This window comes from Trematomus bernacchii, unplaced genomic scaffold (assembly GCF_902827165.1).
Source record: "Trematomus bernacchii unplaced genomic scaffold, fTreBer1.1, whole genome shotgun sequence".
NCBI classification, from domain to species: Eukaryota; Metazoa; Chordata; class Actinopteri; order Perciformes; family Nototheniidae; genus Trematomus; species Trematomus bernacchii.
In genome coordinates, this window is record NW_022987607.1 from 3,909,302 (window position 1) to 3,931,301 (window position 22,000).

Here is a 22,000-nt window from a genome sequence, read left to right on the forward strand (position 1 = left end):
TGTTCAGGGATTATAAAGTTGGCAAACTGTCAAGTGGAAACATTTTAGGAATTTTAAACAAAGTGTGATTGTTGATTTTAAGCAACACTTATTCATAGTATATCCCATTTGTGAAACCAATGAGCTAAAGAGCTGGAGCATCAACTTAATGACTTTATTTTGCGTGTAAGTAGTACATTTAAATGTCATTTAGCTGGCTTGTATTTGCAATAATTTAATAAAGTAATTAATACAATCTTTTCCAAAGCAAATGTATCAGGCTGATGTATTCATGTTTAAAGTGTTTGCCAAAAGTCTTTGGGCGAAACTACTGCGGTTTGTCTAATAAAAGAAGAGACAATTCGTTTATTTTTTGCTTGTTCATCCAACTCTGGAAACAACACTCCCTCAGAGGCAGAACTATGTATTCAGCCTAAACAACAGTTTCATTTCAAAGACAACTCTTGTTAACTAGAAGGACTACATGGTGCCTTGGAGTCCGGCCAGCAGCAGCAGAAACTCTGAGAAGAAGACACCGTACGAGCGTCTTCAAATCCCAGGCTTTTAATTAGAGTCCTGTACTACAGTAGTTAGCACTCACAGGCTCATTGTTATCCACCTGCAGAGAAGAAAGAAGTTCCAAGGCAACAAACGAGCCACAGATATTCTCGTCATTGGGAAATAAAATCTACTTCAGATTTTCCCAGCTTCACACAACAGAGAGAGTTATTGACGACGTGACAGAAATGCATGAAAAGGGAGAAAACTTTACACCTGAGAAGTGAAAGGCTGACACAAGCTGCCGGTAAGAAAGGATCTATGAGCGTTAACCCTTGGACGGAGGATATGTTAGTGTAGCCGGTCTTCAATTAAACACAGAAACCCTGGAGCCATTTTGAAAATGTCAGATCAATTATTTATATACCGGCCAACAGCCACCACTCCTCCTTTGCTGATCGTGGTTGAAGAAAACTGATTTGTTTTTATCCTGAATCCACAAGGATGAATCAGAGGAAATGCAGTACTATTTACTCAGTATTGTTCTATCCGATAAGAACAGCAAAACAAAACGTTGGAAAAACAGGTTTCTGACCAAAAGCCAGAGATGGTAAAAGTACACACATCCTTTACTCAGGTAGAAGTACAGATACTCGTGTTTAAAAATACTCTGGTAAAAGTAGAAGTACTGACTAAACTTCTTTACTCAAGTAAAAGTAAAGAGGGCTTTGAAATGTACTTCAGTAAAAAGTACCCATAACTAGCAGCTGTTTTAAAGAGTACCTGACCTCCCTTTATATTAATAGAACAATAATGTCATTGTTAGCTAATGAATGTTTCCATGCTGAACAACGGCAACATGACAACGTTTTCATTGGTCCCTCTTCTTTAGAGAAGACCAGGAAATGATGGATATCATTTTGGTTCCGGTAATTATAGAATAACATGCAAATAGAAACCCTGGACTTCTTATTTAAGTGTCAACTTTGAGTGGAGTCACCAAAAGTGTTGCATTTTAGTCGAAAGAGAAACAACTTTTGGAAATAGTAGTAATGATGTTTCTGCTTCTCGGTGCAGGAACACTTGTACACTAGCGTGGGCAGTTTTAACAAGTGTTTGTGGCTTTGTACAGATTGTTTCCATGTCTGACATACCCAAAGAAGAGCACTTGCACCCTTGATCAACGTCACTTATCCACTCCAAGCCTCCAGGAAGTGTGCCGGACGTTGAATCTAATGTGTGTAGTGGCCAAACGGTGGTACTACTTGCCTGTATGCAAGGGCTGGTCTGCCTTCACTAACTGCACGGAGGCTCAGTCACTGGTACATTTTTATATATAAAGCCATGTTAGGGAAACTTCCATCCTACATCTGCTCCCTGATCTCACGGCGAATTGTAAGTGGCTACTGCCTGAGATCGCATGCTGTGGTTTTATTAAATGTGCCAACTGCTAGGACTGTCTTAGGGAAGATAGCATTTAGATGCGCAGCTCCACTGTCCTGGAATAGTCTGCAATTAAAATGGAAACTGAGCAATCTGGTGCCACTAAATGTTTTTAAAGCTCGGTTGGATGCTACTCAATCGGAAGCTGTTGGTACCTGTTCATGTGGATAGTTATGTAAATTGTAATCCCTGTAATGATGCTGTATGATGTCCTTTTGTTGCTCTGTTTATGTTTTTAATGTTTCATGTGGAACCTACTTGAGCAGGTCTCCCTTGAAAAAGAGATCAATGATCTCAATGGGATACACCTGGATAAATAAAGGTTTGAAATGAAATGAACTACATCTCATGTGTCAGTCTGTGACGTAATTGTGGACCAAAAATACTTTTTCCCATTGACATCGGGAAAGAAATGTCTGTAAATCAGTGGATATTTTATTTCGTACTGAATCAAGTATACAGTATAAACACTTGTATAGCCCTTATTCAAATCATTAGGGTCTAAAAATGGCCTAAACGCTAAATCCAGAGTTATTGTATAATCTACGCATTCTGTATCGGCCCAGATATGTTAATCCACATTGAGCGACTCTTATAGGAATCAACCGGGTCGCACCTCAAACACTGTATCCAGTTATTTTTATACATTCATGATCCACCCACGCTTATATGTAGTAGCTTAAGTAGTTTTGTTGTGTGATTACATTGCAGTGAATACAAGTGATGGCCCTCAGCTACAGATGTATTACCATATGGTTAGAAGTGGAGTTTTCAAAGCATGATTTCTTACATATCTCACCATCAATAGTACAATATTTAGAAAGAAGTTGCTGCCTATTGTAATACTGCAGCTACTCTTTCTCACACAGAAAGTGAGTCAAGGACAAAAAAGCAAGAGAGAGAGACTGCAGAGATCTGAGGACATGAGCAGGTGTTGAACAAAGAGAGAAACACAGAGTGAAAAGCCACGGGGGAATGAAAGATGTGAAACCAAAAACAACGGGTAGTGACCTCTGTTCTGCGGGCTGGAGCCTGGAGCAGGAACTCAGCGGGTGAAGAACATCAAAAAGTGTCGTGACTGAACCAGAACTGATACCAAATATACATCTATGACATCAACACAGTGTTAGTTTAGGCCTGTTTAACGTGTTTACACCTTCATCCCATGCGTTTAATCCACACATTGTAATCCCAATTCCTGTCATTAATGTCCAACATGTACCGAAGCCCTGAGAGGCAAGTTTGGAAGATCAATTCTCGTAGTCTGATTATCTTGTTCCACCCTATATGTATGCATAAAGGTGGAAAGATGACTGTTTTTGCCAGGATAAACTTTCTAGTTCCCTAGATAAATTAAGCAAACATCTGTGAGCAGGTGGGGGAAATAAATTGCAAGGTGGAAAGAAAAGGTTTAGCCAAGATCACTTTATAAATTCAATTACTGTGCCATCTGGGAAAGCAGATGAAAATGCAAGTTATTTTTTGATGAAACACAAGGTACATCAATGGCTACATAAAATGCTTTCAGTGCTGTTTAGAACATGGGTGGTGGTGCATTTCAGCCTCTTGTGGACAAGATAGGTATTACAAACTCAACCAAATTATTTTTTTCCATACATGATGAAACTTTCCTGATTAATTAACTAATCTCAGGAAAGTTACCTTTTACCTCCAGAACTTAAAGTGCACCTATCATGCTATTTTTAGGCAATAGCATAGGTCTCAGATATATAAATATATATAAAAAAACATGTCTATGAAGTGTTTTGCTCAAAATACCAAACGGATCACCCATTCTAGCCATGCCTCATATCCCTCTATTTCACTTCCTGTTACAAAAGTGCTGATTTGGGGTATAACGCTTTAAAAGAAATATATATATATATATATATATAGATACAAATTAAAAAGGAGGGGTCTGAGCTCATGTGGGACCCGGCAGCTACTGTCTAAACTAAATGCTGCCGTGATGAAACGCCATATCATGGATTATCAAGGATTCTCTCTGAAACAGTATGGAGCTCAAAGGCTTTCTCTCTTGCCGGTTATACCACAAGGTGAGTTCCTTTTTATTTCCTGCTTCTTCACACACATGCTCTCCAGTACAGGTTAGCTCTGAGTGTTAGCCATGCTAATGTAAACACCCACCATATTACGTCCAAAACAGTCGGGCATTGTTTCCGATAGCAACGTTTCTGATAGTGCCGTGGGTCCACATTTCAGATATTACGTCATATCGGACGCAAATCTGGATCAGCTCCGTTGTTCCCCCGTTTTTAGAGATTTGGGTACGGAGGAAAAGAGAGAGGGTTTTATTTTCTGACGCTGCGTGAGTTCCCCGACACACCGGGGACACACCGGGGACACATCTTTATGTATAAAAGACATTAAAAAGTGCATTTTGCATGATAGGTCCCCTTTAACTTCAGAAAGGGGTACTAACCTTTGGTGGTAGTGGTCTTAGAGGTGAGCTCCAGAGTCTCGATGTCCTCAGATCCGATGTTCTCCAAGGTGATGGTGAGCGGCTGCATCTCTCCGTTGAAAAGCTGGACGGAAACGGTGCTCGAGAGTTCCTCTTTAGACGTCGGCTGAGGCGTGTGAGCTGACCTGTTTAGGAAGAAGGGACATTTTCAGTCATGATAGGAAGTAAAATATACTAATTGAACTGTTTTTATGTTCCCTTGCTTAAGTGTTGGTTTGATGTAATTATTGTTTAAATGGAGTTAATGAGGCAGTAAGCAGTCCAGTCAGTTAATTAATCAGAATCAGAAACCAGGTAGGTTTACACGTACGAGGAATTTGACTTGGTGTCGTGGTGCATAAAAACAAGAATTAAAAACACAGGTAGTGAAGTAGAAACATATTACAAATATAACAGTATTTACATTGCAATGGAATGAAATAGAGGAATAAAATATGGAATAAAAATCAGCTGTAAAGCAAAATAATGTCGTACATTGTGTGCATTAATGCTAATACCAAAAGGAGTTTACTCAAGACACAAAAAAACGACCCAATCAAGGTAAAATTACAGCTTTTGTTGATTGGAGTCAGTTTACTTTAAAGAGTCCCTTCAATGTCAAAAAGGGTTGTATTACAGTAACGGACAATCGCTGAAAATATTCATAGTATCGCATATATTTTAACCAATTTCGGTTGTTTTTTTTAAAAGGTGGCTGCTGTCTCCATCCACAAACACTGATAGATAAGCACTTCATAACACCCCATTTCAATCAATCCCTAAGGCATCCATATACATGAAGATTTCTGAGAAAACAAGATGCAAGTTGAACGTGGCTTAATATGATGGAAACAGTTCCATTATACTTCCATCAACACTTCGAGAAGCATTAATCTCAAGATGTGTGAAGACGTGGTTTCAAATGCTCTCTCACATTGTGACGAAGATGAAAAGTGCTTCTTGGAATCTCATTAGCTGGAAAGTCATTTGTTGATGATTGATTTCCTCACAGGGGAGTCTAGCTGAATTAAATGTATGTACTGTAGTGTTTACAATGTGATGTATGTCCATTTATGGGTAAGCAAGTCTTACCCTAGGTGTATAAAAAATAAAAAACATTCGTCTGAACGCTTGATACCTCCCTCCGTTATGTATGTTTTTGTTTCTGTTTGTCCATCTGCAGCATTAAGGGAAAAGCTAATGGCCCGATTTACTTTGACACTTGATGGAACGGTGTAGCTTGGGCCAAGGACGAACCCATTTCATTTTGGAGTGGTTTCAAATCACAGGGCAGCAGATAGCAGCAGATACACTTGCATTCACTCACGATTTCACTCACTTTCTAGTTTAGGAATGGTCAGTAGATCGGCTTCGTATTGATGAAAGACACATGCATTTCCAAGCATTTGGTCTACCTATGTTGTAAATGTGTTATCTTTTCAATGTACACACGGCATCTATTGCACGTCTGTCCGTCCTGGGAGAGGGATCCCTCCTCTGTGGCTCTCCTTAAGGTTTCTTCCAGTTTCCCCTTTAACTGTGGGGTTTCTTTGGAAGTCTTTCCTTGTACGATGTGAGGGTTATTGGGCTATACAAATAAACATTGATTGACATTGATTGATGAAAGACTTACTTTGCATACAGGGAAGGATACACTTTTACTCAAAACATCTAGAAAGTACAGCATATACTATAAAAAGGGAACTTTCTGTATGTATGGCTATCCATAAATAAAATACAGCATATAGAGCCCTGGCCTATAATTCTAATGGCGCGTTTCCACTACAGCACGGAGCACGGTTTAAGAGGGCTGTGACGTCAGCGGCCCGTCTTTGGTTGCGTTTCCACTTGGCCTAGTACCGGCTAGCGGGTCCTAATTCACAGTTTTTCTGGCCTCATAAAATCGTGGTTCTAGGGCCAGAGACAACGAGGCTGAGTCGGGCTGAGTATGCTAAACTAGAGAGAGCGTCGCTGGCAAGGGGGCTACAACTACAACCAGATGGACATATTTGACCGTGATTTAATTGTAATACACGTTTCAAAATGATGCCGAAGTAACAACATACTGATACCGGTTAGTAAAAACCATGAATTAATGCTTTGACAAGTCTGCAGACAGACGGCAGGAGAAACACCTTTTAAAATGCGTGTTTTCTAAATGGAGATTGGCTAAGCTAACGCAGTATATGCTCCGACCGTCCACACTCACAACAACGGCCTATACAGACATAAATAAAGCAGCGACTGTATTCTCCATGACACAGGCAGTCTGTGGTTTGTACTTGTTTAACTTGTGTCTAGTTTCTGAACAGATATGAGGAGCTGTGAGCTCTGAGTGCTAACAGCTAACGGCTGTGTTGTTTTTCTGGGGTTCTCATTGAAGATGACGTCACGGCTCCGCCTACACTGCGTTACTATAGTTACTACCCCAGTTCCTAAACTGTAATGGAAATGCGCCATAAAGTGAGCCAGTCCTAACGAGGCCTAGCCATACCGAGCGAGGCCGAGCGAGGCCGTGTAGTGGAAACGCGCCATAAGAGTCCTTTTAAGAGCAGATCCACACTGAATCACACTGATCGGAGAACTACTCTCTACTTCTGTCATGTTATCTTTGAGAGTTCAAACTGTGGGTCTTCTTGTACATCTGAGTCAGTGACATCACAGCAAAGCACTTTCATCAGCTGTCAAAAACAAAACGCCTGCAGCTGATGCTTCAAGGCTAAAAGAGCAAATACTGAAGCAAAATAGAATATTATGAAAGGTCAATGCAAGGGTTCTCTAGGACTTCATTATGTCATTCCGCATGCAAGAGTGCCTGGCTTGTTAAAATGGAACAAAACACTTTGCCAAAGGCTAGGATTATAATACCTGTCATCACCAACTGCCTTTACGTTCCTTGTGATATTGACAGTAGGTCAACTGGAAATGTTACTGACATTTCAAATGCATTAGAATAGAGCAATCATGGAAAACCTTTTTTTAATGTCATCCAAATATATCTGCAGCAGCACTGAAAATGTTTCTTTATGATATTCCTGATAGTAAAACTCTTTTATGAGGTGCTCCAAATAAACCGTCAGTGTTTGACATCAAAGCTCCAGCTCTCCATCGTGTCTCTCTTTGAGTCCTGACTCCAATTGCTTCAGAAGTTTCCCCCACAACAAGCATCATGTCCCTGAATGATAACATCTGCGCATTCAAGAGGAAAGTGGATCGCTGGACTGCGTGAGTTGAAATGGGCAGGATTGATATGTTTCCTGAGCTGGAGGAATTCATAGGAGGAAAATGATCTTAGTGTTAACTCTGTGAAGAAGTCTCTCACTACCCACCTGCAAGCCCTCCTGGAACACTTTAACAAGTATTTCCCCGAGGAAACAGCTCCGGAAAAATACGACTGGATAAGATCACCATTCACTGTTCAACGGCCGCAAGTCATCTGTCATCCGACATGGAGGACGCACTGGCTGAACTGTCAAGTGACCTCACATTAAAGACAGCTTTTAATGCGAAGACGCTTGCTGAGTTCTGGATTTCAGTCGAGAGGGAATACCCACAGCTTTCCAAGGCCGCGATGGACGTTCTGACACCGTTTGGCTCCACATACCTGTGCGGAAAGACTTTCTCGGCACTGACATATATAAAAAATAAATACAGATCGCGTCTAAACAAGTGGCCGTCTCCAAAATGAAGCCCAGGATGGACTTGCTGTGCTCCATGCATATTGCCCACCCGTCTCCTTAGGTGAGATTAACGCTGAAACATAGCCTACGTATTCCCCAAATGTACATTTGCACCGCAATAATGTTCATATGTTTACTACAGTTTATGTCTTTAAAGTTTGCACCGCAACAATGTTCACTCCTAAGTTACATGGAGATTACTTTGACTCACGAGTTCTGCTGTTAACTTATATTAAATTGCTATATGTAAAATCATATCACATTACATTACATGTCATTTGTTAGACGCTTTTATCCAAAGCGACTTACATACATTCAGTACTGTGGATAATCCCCACAGGAGCACTTTGGGGTGAAGTGTCTTGCCCAGGGACACAACGACATGCTGACTGCAGTGGGACTCGAACTTGCTACCCCCTGATTCGAAGTCCAGCACTCTACCCACTGAGCCACAGCCGCCCATATCATGGTTGTCAGGCTGTTCTGTTCTTGTGTGTTGTCGTTATGCACGTGTTTGGATACGCCTATTAGTGCGTGCGTCAGACACCAGGTGATAGTGGGGGGTCGCCAGTCTCTGGCACTGTTATTTTGGGGGTCACGGGCTGAGAAGTTTGGGAACCCCTGATCTAAAATATGATAGTAGAACAGTAAGAGGATATTCTGCCATAATTATTTGAGCCAGAGAATTCAGCAGAATAAATGAAGCGGAGAGAGGGTGATGTGTGACAGGACATAGCCGGCGGGCGCCCTGTAGCTCACATGCAATGCATTCTGGTCCATATAGGCACAGCTCCCCGAGCAGAAAAACTCCTCTTTCTCGGTCAATGTAGCACGCAATCACTGCTTCAGTTTTCATGGATTTGCCATCAACACAGATTGGACATGCACACTAAAAGGTTGGCAGATGTTTCCTTTCTCACTCATGTTGGTTATGTGAGAAAACTAAGAATGCAGCTACTGTATGTGCTGCAGGCAAAAGGATATGTGAGAAAGCTCTGAAGGCTTCTCTTCGACTGAGGTCAGAGCTGCGGGTCTACCCGAGCACCAGTGAGAGGATTAGATGTGTATTCTAGTTGCTTCACATATCAGATCCGGAAGTTTTCCAACACTGGAGAGAATAAAAAGATTGTCCACATCAAAGGCAGCTGAAGCGGTGTACCTACAGGCATGACCTAAATAGTTGATTTTCCAGCAGCTCTGCTGTCAGAATGATTTATAACATCCCAACGCGGTGCTTTACTCGTGGTAATTCAACCCATGATTTCTCCTCTTATGGTACTTTTCCCTTCATGGAAGATGTCATTTCTGCCGACAGGATGTACATGAAAACAAATTCCCCTGCATCCCTGATGTTTGTGTTGGCAAACCACTGAAGCGTTGGCCAACATAGGATAAAAGAGATTCTTCGTAACAAATGTCTGTTTTATTTATTAAGTTATGTACTAATGGTTTGATTTGTTCAATGCACACGAGTCATTGCACATTTCAATTAAATGCACTTACTTGTTATCCTTTTTTTGTTGCAATTATGCTATTTGGGTTTTTGCAATTACGTATCTGAATACTGGTAATATATATTTACATTAATGATGTGACGCAGAGCCGTTTCTAGCTGTTTGGGGGCCCTATGCAAGATGCTGTTTGGGGGTTTTTACAGGCTACTTTCACGAAAACCAAGCAATTGAAACTTACAACAAATTATATTAAAAAGGTCAACAATAAGGCTCCTCTACGTCCTCTGCAGCATTTTCTCAACAATGTATAATTTAAATTGTTCACCTTCCTCAGACGTCACTCATTGGCTGACAGCCCAACGATGATTTGGACTTTATTACCCCAAAAACCCAAGCCACAGCTTTGCTATCATTGCAGTTTAGTTGTGTTTATATCCTACATTTCATTTGTAAGCATATAATGCTTCACCGAACACAGGACGGGCTGTCTACAAATAAAGACGGCTCATTTGAATTCTCCCCAAATATATTGAGGCTGAACTTTCAGCTTGGGGGCCCCCTAACTCTGTCTATCTTAGGGATAAATAAAGTCTTATCTTCCCTTTTCTATAGTGATGGCTAAAGGCTAAAATACCTTAAGGGAGTTTCTCTCCCACAGTTTTTGCCATCAGCAAACTATTGATTTACAAAACACCTGTGGCTGCATTTCATTTCAAAGCAATCTCATCTTAATTCTGAAAGCATTTTTCGGTGTTATTAATTGTTCCAACTGTTATTTTAGTTTGAGCCTTCATTTGGCATTTGAGCGTGCAACACATCAACAGGCTGGTGACACAGAGGAACATTTATCTTGTGTTACATGTTGGGAAATGTCGTATCAACACTATCTAAGTGCAGTGTGAGAGAAGTACGACAGTGAACCATTTGTCATAGTTTTGGCTCCGTGCTCCGGCACAATGTGAAATGAAACAATAGCTGTGAGGGCAAAGTGCTGACTTTCAGCTTTAGCGGTGTTTGAGGGTGTTCACATCAATCGTGGGTGAGCAGTGTAGGACTCGTTGCCCTTTTTATATTTTTACAGCGGAACAGAGCAAGGTTCTCCCAGTACACAGTCGGTCACATGACCTCTTTTCAATTGAGCATGTGTTTCACTTACTGAAGAGCAGAGTGAGGCCGAAAGGTCCTAACAGGAGGAGGTGACTGCAGATATTATGCAATGAAGAACTGAATACATTTTATAAGAGGTGTGACTTGATCAATGTAAATCAGGGGTGTCAAACTCAAGGCCCGTGGGCCAAATCCGGCCCGAGACTTCATTTTATGCGGCCCCACAAGAGCTTGCAATGAATATAATATGTTTATTATACGGTTACATGCCGCTTTACAGAAGCACGTTGCCCATAAACTACATGTCCCACAATGCATCTCAAATTTGTTGTGACATTTTCACTGAAGAGACTTGCATCATTTGCCCTAGACTTCTGCTTTCAGACGTAGTTAATTATTAAGTTATTACCCTATCCGATAATAATCCAATGCAGAGGCAATCATTTAATATAATACGTTATTTTATATATATTAAATATTTATATATGTATTTTTATATAGTCTTAAAGTTACATCTGGATCAGCTCCGTTGTTCCCCCGTTTTTAGAGATGTGGGTACGGAGGAAAAGAGAGAGGGTTTTGTTTTCTGACACTTTCTGAGTTCCCTGACACATATTGATGTATAAAAGACATTAAAAAGTGCATATTACATGATAGGTCCCCTTTAACCTGTTAAGCCCGGGAGCCCCCGCCCGGGCTTCTTAACATTTAACAAACTATGAATGTGTCATACCCACTTAACGGGAAGAAACTCAGCTACCTGACGATATGAACCATTTTTACCACGCCAAGCGTCTGAAAGAGTGCTAACGCACTTAGCACATAACTCACGGTAGAAATATTGTATACTTCATCGGATCTGCACAAACAAGATATCACATGAAAGCTGAGATCCACTGGTAAAAGTATCATCACTGTGCGACTAGAACTCGGGGCAGCGAAGGCAAACCCAGACAACACACTATACTTCACTTTACGTGGCTAAAACGGCAAATATGTCTTACAGTACCTTTACTGTTTTCTGATCAAAAGTTGTGTTCAATGCATTAAAACGCATAAAAACGCTGCTGGAGGTTAATCCAATGTGTCTGTGTCACTTTGAAATGATTACTGATAATCCATCATAACATTTATGTCAATAAGAGTAGTTTTCATATATAGCTGCTATGAGAGTGTATGACAGTTTCCGGTTTTGGGCGTGCAGGCTACGCATCACTCATTCACCAATGGTAATCTTTAGATGGATTTAGGACCCCCCCCCCTCCCCCTCGATTCTATTGGCTCTAACGGTTCAAAAGAGGTGTCAATCACCAAAATCGACCAAGGGGGGCCAGAGATATGGAAAATCCACCCAAATGACCCCAGAGGTGGGTTTTTTTTGCTAAAAAGGTCAAATGTCACTTGTTTTGCATCAATCTTGATACAGGGTACTTATTATATGTTATAGTTTGGATTCCTGAAGCTTTTAGTCTACTAACCCATCATTCAAAGGTGGTTTTCACTATAAGTAATGTTTTTATTTGGACGGACACTATAATTTACAGTTTTTTACTATGTTCAATCTGAATTTACTTTAAAATAAAAAGAATCTATATTGATTCTGACTTTTCTACATCCAACTCACAGGTTTATCATTGCTTTGAGAAAAAAGATTATTAATTTAACCCTTTTAGAAGTGAAGTTATAGTCATTTGTTCTGGGCATGTCATTTTCGAGCCTGAGACCTGAACAACAGGCTCGGGGCTGAACAGGTTAAAGCACATGTTAGAGGGGAATGATGATCTCACCGTGGCAGAGATGTGCTGAGCTGCAGACGGGGGAGGGAGGGGATGACCTCCACCAAGCAGCCACTGGTCTTCACACTGGTGAGACCCTCCAGCAGGCAGTCACTGGTCACACCGAACACCGACGTGTGGTAACCTGCGTTCAAACACAACATATAAGACATGTTTCAGCTTCAGTGTTCAGGTTTAGGGCTGAACGATTTGGAAATATAGGCTAGTTGCAAGTTAATATGATTGATATTGCATTTGTGATATGATCCACATTATTACAGGGGATATTTTCACATATTTTGCCTTTACTGAATAGTAGTCCATATAATAATAATAATGATAATAATAATAATAGATGAAATTTGCCTTTCAAGGGACCCAAGGCCGCTTTACATGGTGAACAAAAAAAAAAACACAAGTCTAACACCAAGCGTTTAAATCAGCACTGGTAGCAATATGCTATACTTCATGCTATCTGCACAAACTATATCATATGAAAAGCTGAGAGTATAAAACTTGGTATAAGTTTCATCCCTGTGCGATCACTGTTCTACATGATAAATAAAAGAACATTGTACCTTGAAAATCAATAGCGGGTAAATTTGACCCGTTGGCGGTTTTAGGTATACAGCGACCTCTGGCGGTTCTAGGTTGCGGTCGAATAGTCCATTTAGCTTAGGAACCTTCCTAACGGAGTGAAATGACCCGCAAGTCCCTCAGTGGCAGCCATGATAAGAGCCGTTCGAATTCTCTAAATGAAAGGAAAGGAGGTTTCAAGCTTCCTTTATAACCTCCTTTAGCCTAGGAACCACTGGATCTCCCTAACCGAAAGGAGAGGAGAAAATGCTGCCCCACAATGCCTTGCGGCCGCGGCATTTGCCGTCACACAACAGTCGGCCGTTCACGGAAACAACCGATTATGACCGAGAAATGATATCATGAAAGTTACGGTGCTTATTAAGCATTTTAAAACGTATGTGGTAAGTTGCCAAAGTGCTTTGTTTTGAACGTTCATCAGTATTATAATCAAAAAGAGAAATATGAACGTTAGTTTTTACTGAAATGATCAAATAAAGTCAACATTTCACAGTCTTTACTGAGCTGTGTGGGGTTTGTTCAACTTTTAAAAGATGTTTGAATGGTGATATACACAGTGATAGATGTTAAGGACTAACGTTTATAATAAATACATTTGTATTGATTTTAAGATCTTTTCATACAATCATACGTATTGGGATCATTTGTATTAATGTGGACCGGAGGGAGAGGGTGACGAGCATAAGTTTCACTTTCCTTTTTTATTTCAATTCCAACTTTGGTCATGAAGAATATGTTTCTCTGTTGTCCCCGTTCATAAAGCATAAAAGCATCAGAGCACGGTGCAGAGTCTCTAGATGAGTTTACAGTAGTCCCTCGTTCTTATTATACATCCATGTTGTAGTCCGCTGTATAGAAAACTGTAGTTTCCATAGTTTCCCCACAGCAGCAGACGCACATTCATGACGTCCGCTGGCGCATCATAAACACGTTGGATAGTGGAAGTGCAGTCGATTCTCTAAAGTACCGCAGTCTCTTCTCCTAAGTCCTTTTGAATTCTCCTATCCACTATCCCTTAACCCCGTGACCTTTCACTCAGAGGTCAAGGACTAGACGATAGGGTTAGAACTTAGGAGCTGATTTTTTGGACTATTCGACCGCAACCCTTGTGTTAATAAATATCAGTAGGAGTTGAAGCTGAAACGGTCATATTGCAGTTTTGATACAGTTTTGATTATTATACAGCCCTTAGTGATGTTTTAACGAACAGGAACATGAAGTTAAGATGAAAGCTAACGTTTGTTTCTGATACTGAAGTGTGTGCAACAGAAATCCTAGTCAACCAGCTCCCTTTTATGAGCTACATCAGAGATTTGGAGCAGGCTTTTCAGCTGGACTCACCGTTGACTGTGATGTTGCCAGCTGTTCGCGGGACGCCGACCAAAGTGACGGGGTAGAGGCCAGACTCTGCAGGGAGAGAGAGCGCAGCAGGAAGGGACTCGAACTCCACTCCAGATGTCAGCAAGCCCTGGAAACAACATGAAATAGAGATGAGACATGATTGTAATATAAATGCAGAAGCAAAACCCACACGAATGTAAAATCATTTTTAAAAAGGAAAAGATCTCGGCAAATGACAGCAAACAATAAAATATAGGGAAAATCTTTGAATTAGCATTTTGTTGTATTCTTTCCACAGCAATATTAAGCATACATAATGTCACATTTGAGAAGCTGACAATAAATATTTTATTCTGCTTTTAATGAATGTCCCAACATGTCTTATTCTTTTTTTAAATGTTTCAACGCATTAAATATGTCACTACGTTCTGAAGGCCCTGCTCATCATTTTTAGCCATGGATGTCTACTTACCTACTTAATTGTCATTGTGTCTATTATAGTATCACTAATGTGTGCTTTTCTTCTATATATTGATATGTTAGCTTATTGTGTATTATTGTATGCCTTTTTTAACCTTCTTTGCCACTTTTGATGCAACAATGTAAATGTCCTGACTGTCGGACTAATAAAGGATTTCTGATTCTGATAAATGCCAAATAATAACCAGGGTATCAAGATTGTTGTTGGTGAATAAATGTATTAATATGTTAACTTATCAACCAATAAGTTGTGGCTGAATGAAGTAAGAAGGCAGAGGCAGAACGTCCAGAAAAACACCTCCTTGTTGAGTGGGTATTTTTGGTATGGTGTTTTATTAACAAGGACAACTATATACACAAGTATTTACAAGGAATGACAAAAAAGTGATGTTGCTCTTCACTTCTGCAATACAACCAACTCAATCCAACCAACACCAACAATACCCAACTGTCTTCAACCTTCCTAAATGTTCCCACACCACACCGCTCCTCCGCTCCCTTCACTGGCTTCCAGTAACTGCTAGAATCCACTTCAAGACACTGGTCCTTGCGTACCATGCTGTGAATGGATCTGGCCCTTCCTACATCCAGGACATGGTTAAACCATACACCCCAGCACGTGCACTCCGCTCTGCATCAGCCAAACGGCTCGCTGCACCCGCACTGCGAGGGGGACCCAAGTTCCCATCAGCAGAAACACGTGGGTTTGCTATCCTGGCTCCAACATGGTGGAATGAGCTCATTGACATCAGGACAGCAGAAAGCTTACACATCTTCTTCAGACTGAAGACTCATCTCTTTCGACTCCACTTCGAGCAATAAAATCACTAACAAAGCACTTATATACTATCAAAGGACAGGCTTATCTAAAGCCAGTTGAGTAGCACTTGAAATGTTTTGTCTCTATGAAACCTGATGTACTTATATGATTCTGTTTTCTTCTAGTTTGTATCTTCTTGGTCGAATGCACTTATTGTAAGTCGCTTTGGATAAAAGCCTCAGCTAAATGCAATGTAATGTAATGTAATGTCTCAAAGAGAGAAACAATTTCCCTACTTTTTTAAACAGGTTTGTATTTTTCTTTTAAACATGTATGTTCAATTGTTAAATAAAACAGCGGCTGAGATATAAAGATCATCTGTGGTTTCTTTTTTTAGCAAATCGTAATAAATGTATCTATACAAAATTATTGGGAATCATTATTTTAAAAAAGTGTATTATGTATTAATAATGCTGTTTTAGCAAATAATTAAAGCGCAAAAAAAACCTGTACTTTCTGCTTTTATTGTATGGGGTCAAAAATCTATCACAAAGAAAAACCTCTGTTGCATGTTTTGTACAAATGTAAGGTTTGGAGGAATAAAAACAGCGTCAAAACAAATACAAAAACTACCTATGAAACTTCTCCAAACAATCACACCTCTCAGTTCTCATTTGAATATTTGTGCACCGCATGAAAAACATTTATTAGAGATATGTTATTAACAAGGAAAACTATATATACAAGTATTAACAAGGAATGTCAAATAGCCAGGCCGGCTGAATGGTAACCCAACTGTCTCAAAGAGAGAACACTGTTTTACAGAAACTATATCCATCTTCATTTTGCTGGTTTAGCAAAAGAATTAAAGCGCAAAAAAACTGTACTTTCTGGATCCATCAAAAAGAAAAACCTCTGTTGCAGGTTTTGTACAAATGTAAGGTTTGGAGGAATAAAAACAGCGTCAAAACCAATACAAAAACTACCTATGAAACTTCTCCAAACAATCACACCTCAGTTCTCATTTGAATGAGACATGGCCGACAGTTTGTTTTCCCTGTGCAGTGATGTGCAGCTGTCTGATGCTTCAGTGACAGTACAGTGTGAAGTGTCTCTCCAAATGTTTCAAGTGATTCATTCATCACAATCTACCCATGATGCCTCGAGGATAAAATCTCTGTCGGCATGAGATGGCCATTTCTATCGCGGGGAAATGGCTCTCCGTGGTTAATAGCCGCTTGAGCCGGTTGTGCTTGAGAAGTGATTGAAAGTATAAAGTCCCACAGATCACAACACAGAGGGAGGACGGCTCAGACAGGTTTCAAATTCAGCAGTCAAAATTCCCACTGGGCGTTGGAGAGGCCAGAATATTCCATGCCAACGTTTGAATGCATTGGGAGAGCTTGGGTATTTCTGAGACCCTTTAATGAAAGGTTTTGTAGTGGTTTTCAGGAAAATATCCAAACAAATCCTGACAACTTAGATTCTGTTTTCCTTTGAGTTAGGGTTTCAGTAATAAGATATTGGAACAAGGGCAGGCTATCAGACCTTCCCCTCAGTTGAACTGAGAACTTCCTGATATGTCCTCCCTAAGGCTGGCGTCACACTGTCCCGACATCGACACCAGATGGACACACGAATATGGAATTGTGAATTTCGCACGAAGATGGCCCCGAACTTGGTCAACAGCCAAGCAACAGCCGAAGCAAGTACGATGCCTACAGAAGGCCACCCGAACCACACACTCCGTTGTGTTGTTTCCATAGCAACAACAACTTCCTGTCAACAGCGTAAACTCGCCTTCAAAATAAAAGCATCTAAATAAAACAGGAAGTTAACCTAAATTACATTTAAGACATACAACTGCAAACGAAAGTAACAAAAACAATGTAATATCCTTTTCAGTTTCACAGAACACAAATTGTACGTATAATACGATGGCTACACGACGGCATTGCGAGGGCTTCACGTAGTCGTGTTGCCTTCCTAAGACAATCGGGCAGCTTCTTGTTTCCTTCGTATTGTCTTCGTGAGGCGAAAAGTGCCCGATGGCACCGATGATCACGCGAAGATGACACGATTTGACAAGATGCCCTCACGAGTGCCTTACGAAGGGCACAATGGACACACGAATTCAACACGAAAATTAACCTTCGCAAGGTCTTTCGGCAATTTTTTGGCATGCCAAAGATTTTGCCACCGCTCACGAAGTTGCTGCCGGAGCCTGAGGAACTCCACCGGCGGTCATACGATGGCTTAAGATGCCCTCACGAATGGTCCGATGTTGTTACGATCAGAGCCGAATTTGAACATATCAATTTCCGACATTTCCTTTATCGTGTGTCCATCTGGTGTCCATTTTGGGACAGTGTGACGCGGGCTTTACTCCCCAACTTCCAGAATGCTCCTTTGTTATCACCAAGCTCAACCCCTCCCTTTCTCCTCTCGCTGTGTTTAAATATTAAACTCTATTCTTCGTGTTTCACTCTGCAGACTGTATGCTCTCTGTGTGACTGTCATATTTTATTTCTTGCAAGAAAGTTCAAAGACAGCTGAATGGTTTGATTCTCTATCCACATTTGATAAATAAATTCCCGCCACAGCGAGCAACTTCTCTTCCATGCGTCCAAAGATCTCAATAATTCAAATGGTGAATATAGCATTATTATAACTGATAGGAACGACAGTGAAACCTTCAAACTTGTTAAAGTACTGTAGATAATACCCTAGTTGTAAATAATTCCCAAAACAGACTTATTGACGACCTGTAGTGATGATCTCTTTCCGGTAACAATATTAAGGTTTTATCCCTCCGATCACTTCTGAGCTCTTAAGCGCTACTTCGGGAGATATATTGGGATATTGTACGTGACTTTTTTTACTGTCGTAGTAAAGATAGTACTTCCATAATGATTGGTACGTTGGCATATCCAAATTCAAAAATGTTTTCGATGAAGAAACTGACTTACAGACCTACTACCACCACTAAGGCTGCGTTCAGACCAACTTAAGTCCTACGTACATTTAAAAACCCAGTGTTTTCTTTGTCAAATGTGGTGTCATTTGGATATGTGACATGTTTAAAACAAATACACTTTAAATAAAATGGGTAACTGGGCTCTGCAGACTGAGAAGAGGATGAACTGCCTTTACAGTGCGCGACTCATTGACTCCAGATCACTTCTGCTGCTGATGATGGATATACTAACAGTAAAACCAAAGTAGTCTACACTTCCCTGGAGTAAATGAGCACAGCACCAGTTAACGTAATAAACACATTTTAGGCTGATCAGAATATAATTAGCTCAGCAGGAATTTGATCATGAATTGAAATACTGGACATATTTGAGTATTGCTTTGTGATTGGTGTAGGATGAAGTCAATTAAACTATCCTCCAGGGGTTCTTTATGTACAACATAACACAATTCACTTGAAAACATCCAGGTATTTTAGTCTGGACTCACTGACCAACCAATTTGGACAATTCTAAAGCAAATTGCTCGTGTTGCATCAATTATGTGTGAACTCTAAGTTACAACATAAACCCAACACTAGGGCTGTGCGATTATGGCAAAAATCATAATCACGATTATTTGGGTCAATAATTGATATCACGATTATTAAATACGATTATTCATTGACTTTGAAAAAATCCAATACAAAAATAAATACATTTAATAAATAATATCAAAATAATAAATACCAATAAACAAGATCAACAAATATTTTGGAGCGCACTTCCACAAGCTACTAAACATATATAAATATGATAAATACAAATAAATGAGACCAAAATGTTGTTTTCGTAATTGTGGCAGGCCAAAATCGTAATTGCGATTAAAATACGATTAATTGCACAGCCCTACCCAACACTGGTCTTTTCTTCTCGTTCGTCCCCCCCACATCTCAATGTTTCATTGTCAATTTTCGTGACATCTGTTGAAATGTAACTTCTAACTTTGGTCCTTCTTCCATTTGTGCAGTTGCAGACAATTTCATGTGCACTACCGTCCTCACTGAACTAAAAATGATGTGGTTTATTGGAAGCTGTGACGTCAAATGGAGGATAGTCAATGATAAAAGGATGTTTTTATGAATGAATACCAAGACACATTGAATAGTTGTCAAAGCGGTTGCAGTGACAAACACAGGATATATCACCTGATCTGCATTTTATAGTCAGAAAATCTCTCCAAGTGGCTTAAAGGTTGTTTTATTTTTTTAATGTGCACTCAAGCGAGTATTGTATTTACATTCCCAGTACACACGAGGCAGACTGAGGTGACGTAATGACTGCATCCATCCTAACAGCAGACACTACCTCACTAGAGGGAAAGCTGCCGAAGAGCCTCCGAGGTGCCGTGGCTGTGATTTAAACTGTCCTTGCGTTCACTTCAAGAAAACATTTTCCACATTTATTGGATAGCAGAAGTATCAGTGTTAACCTATTGGAAATACTTCATTTGCATTCAGCCTTGAAAAGGTTAATTAGCCTGTTTCACTAACAATAACGATTAGAGCGGGTGCGTTGTATTGTTGGAGCTGGCTGGATTGACTTCATTGTAGAACAAGCGATAGTTAACATTTAGTCTTTAACTAATGCTATGCTAATGGTTTCATTAATGAATACACATCTGCTCTTTGTTATGGCTGCAAACTGATCGCGATAAATGAGTCGTGCAGAGAGAAAAAGACTAAATAGGAAATGATTCTCAAGACAGAACAACTAATTTGGTTTAAAAACATTAAAGGAAGCTCCGGTTTCAATTGTATTATGTAGTTTAATCTTGCTTGATTATTGATGTAAGCAATAAATCCTGAAACTGAAAGCATGATTTTTGTGATTTTGAGAAATAAGTATCACACCCTTCTATTTACGGAGACAGAATCATCAGGCGGTGAACCCTGTGAATAAGAAAGGATGGAGGGGGGTTGGTGATTTTGACAAAAAGCTCCACTTAAATAGGAAATCAATAAAGCACAAAACAAAGCTGGGTACTAGGGCTGAAGTCGTGTGGTGACTGAGAAGGAACGTCTGTCTGGTGAACTGCAGGGTCACCTTGGTGGCAGAGACTGGAGAAGTGACCCCAGTGTGTGTGTGTGTGTGCGTGTGTGCGTGTGTGCGTGTGTGTGTGTGTGTGTGTGTGTGTGTGTGTGTGTGGTTGCTCCTCTCTAACAGCAGTCACTTTGTCTGGGTTACAGAGGAGCTCTACGTCACGCTGTCTGTCTCTACAACAGCAGCTGTGAAGGGCTTCAGCCTCCATCTGTGACCTGATCAATTCATCTGGAGGTGGGCGGAGATAACGACATCCTCATCGCTAATTGACCATGGCTGTTTGATTGTTTCACCTCACAGTAACTCTGCACACAGGCAGACAGATATATCGTGAGAAGGAGTGGACTCGGTGAACTTCAGACGGTAGTTTAATTCGAGTGAATTCGCCAAGAAGGTTTTTTAAGCTTTTACCATTTTAGGCTAACCGAGTCCTTCTTATGAGAGTCCTTTTAAAGCATGACTTAACCTGCTGCACTCTGCTGCCCTTTCCTCTCACTTACCTCCTTTGATGTCTTACTTTGTCTGTTCTATATAACAAAAACCAAAGAAAACGTGTCAGAAATTTAGTACGGAAAAGGAAAAAAATTGTACAAGTTGTAGGATGAAAAAAACTTTAGCAAACTTAAACAAATATTTCCTTTGGGTAGATGAAAAGTCAATGATAGTGGAGACATATGTATTGACTGTGGTTATTATCTCATTGGTTTATGGTTGCTTATCTGTGTTATTGTGTTGCATTGTTGGAGAAGCCCGTGACCTAAGATTTTCAACGACATAATTACTCCGTAGCTATGTTAGTTTAACAATAAAGAACCTTGAACCTTGTTGCCCTTAGTACTGACATCTGATGGTTATCCAGATGTTCCTAACTGGAAGTCGCCTGCATTTCCTGCTTCAGAAACAGAACAGCAGAATGGCTAAATAACAAATAAACCAGCTAACACCTGTCCAACTCTATCTAGACAGCCGCCACAATTAAGAAGCCGCTGTCTCCGTTCACACTACGGCACACAACTTTTGAGGCAATTTGTTCCCGGCTTTCCAATGAATTAAATGCGACATCATTTCTGACAGGTAGTTCATTGCGTGAGATTCTTTCCGTGTCGCTGTAGCAGCTGAAAGAAGGTCTCTCCCTGCTGGCCTTTTATGAGGTCTGATGATTGCTTTGCATTTCAAGGATGTCTCACACAACCGCTTTCATAAACAGACTCAGCACAGCAGTGAGCAGGAAGAACAGCGCTTTATGAACCTGATAAACCAGCTGAAATTATGTAAAAAGGAGCGCTAAGGGATTGGCGAAGACCATGAATCACAAATGGATGTCTGCTACAGTTTGCGGTCCTTTTAATAAGAAAATGTTCTGAACTT

At 40.4% G+C, this 22,000-nt stretch overlaps 1 protein-coding gene across 3 annotated transcripts in view; it reads right to left on the minus strand.

Moving 5' to 3' along the window:
* Nucleotides 1–22,000, minus strand: part of trappc9 (trafficking protein particle complex 9) — a 308,135-nt gene that overhangs the window by 225,816 nt on the left and 60,319 nt on the right. For all 3 annotated transcript variants that reach the window (XM_034131111.1, XM_034131108.1, XM_034131110.1), the window contains 3 exons: nt 14,336–14,462; nt 12,410–12,542; nt 4,364–4,527 (listed from right to left, as the gene is read on the minus strand). In XM_034131111.1, the coding sequence (XP_033987002.1) occupies nt 4,364–4,527; nt 12,410–12,542; nt 14,336–14,462 (424 nt within the window). The remainder of the gene's footprint in view (nt 1–4,363; nt 4,528–12,409; nt 12,543–14,335; nt 14,463–22,000) is intronic.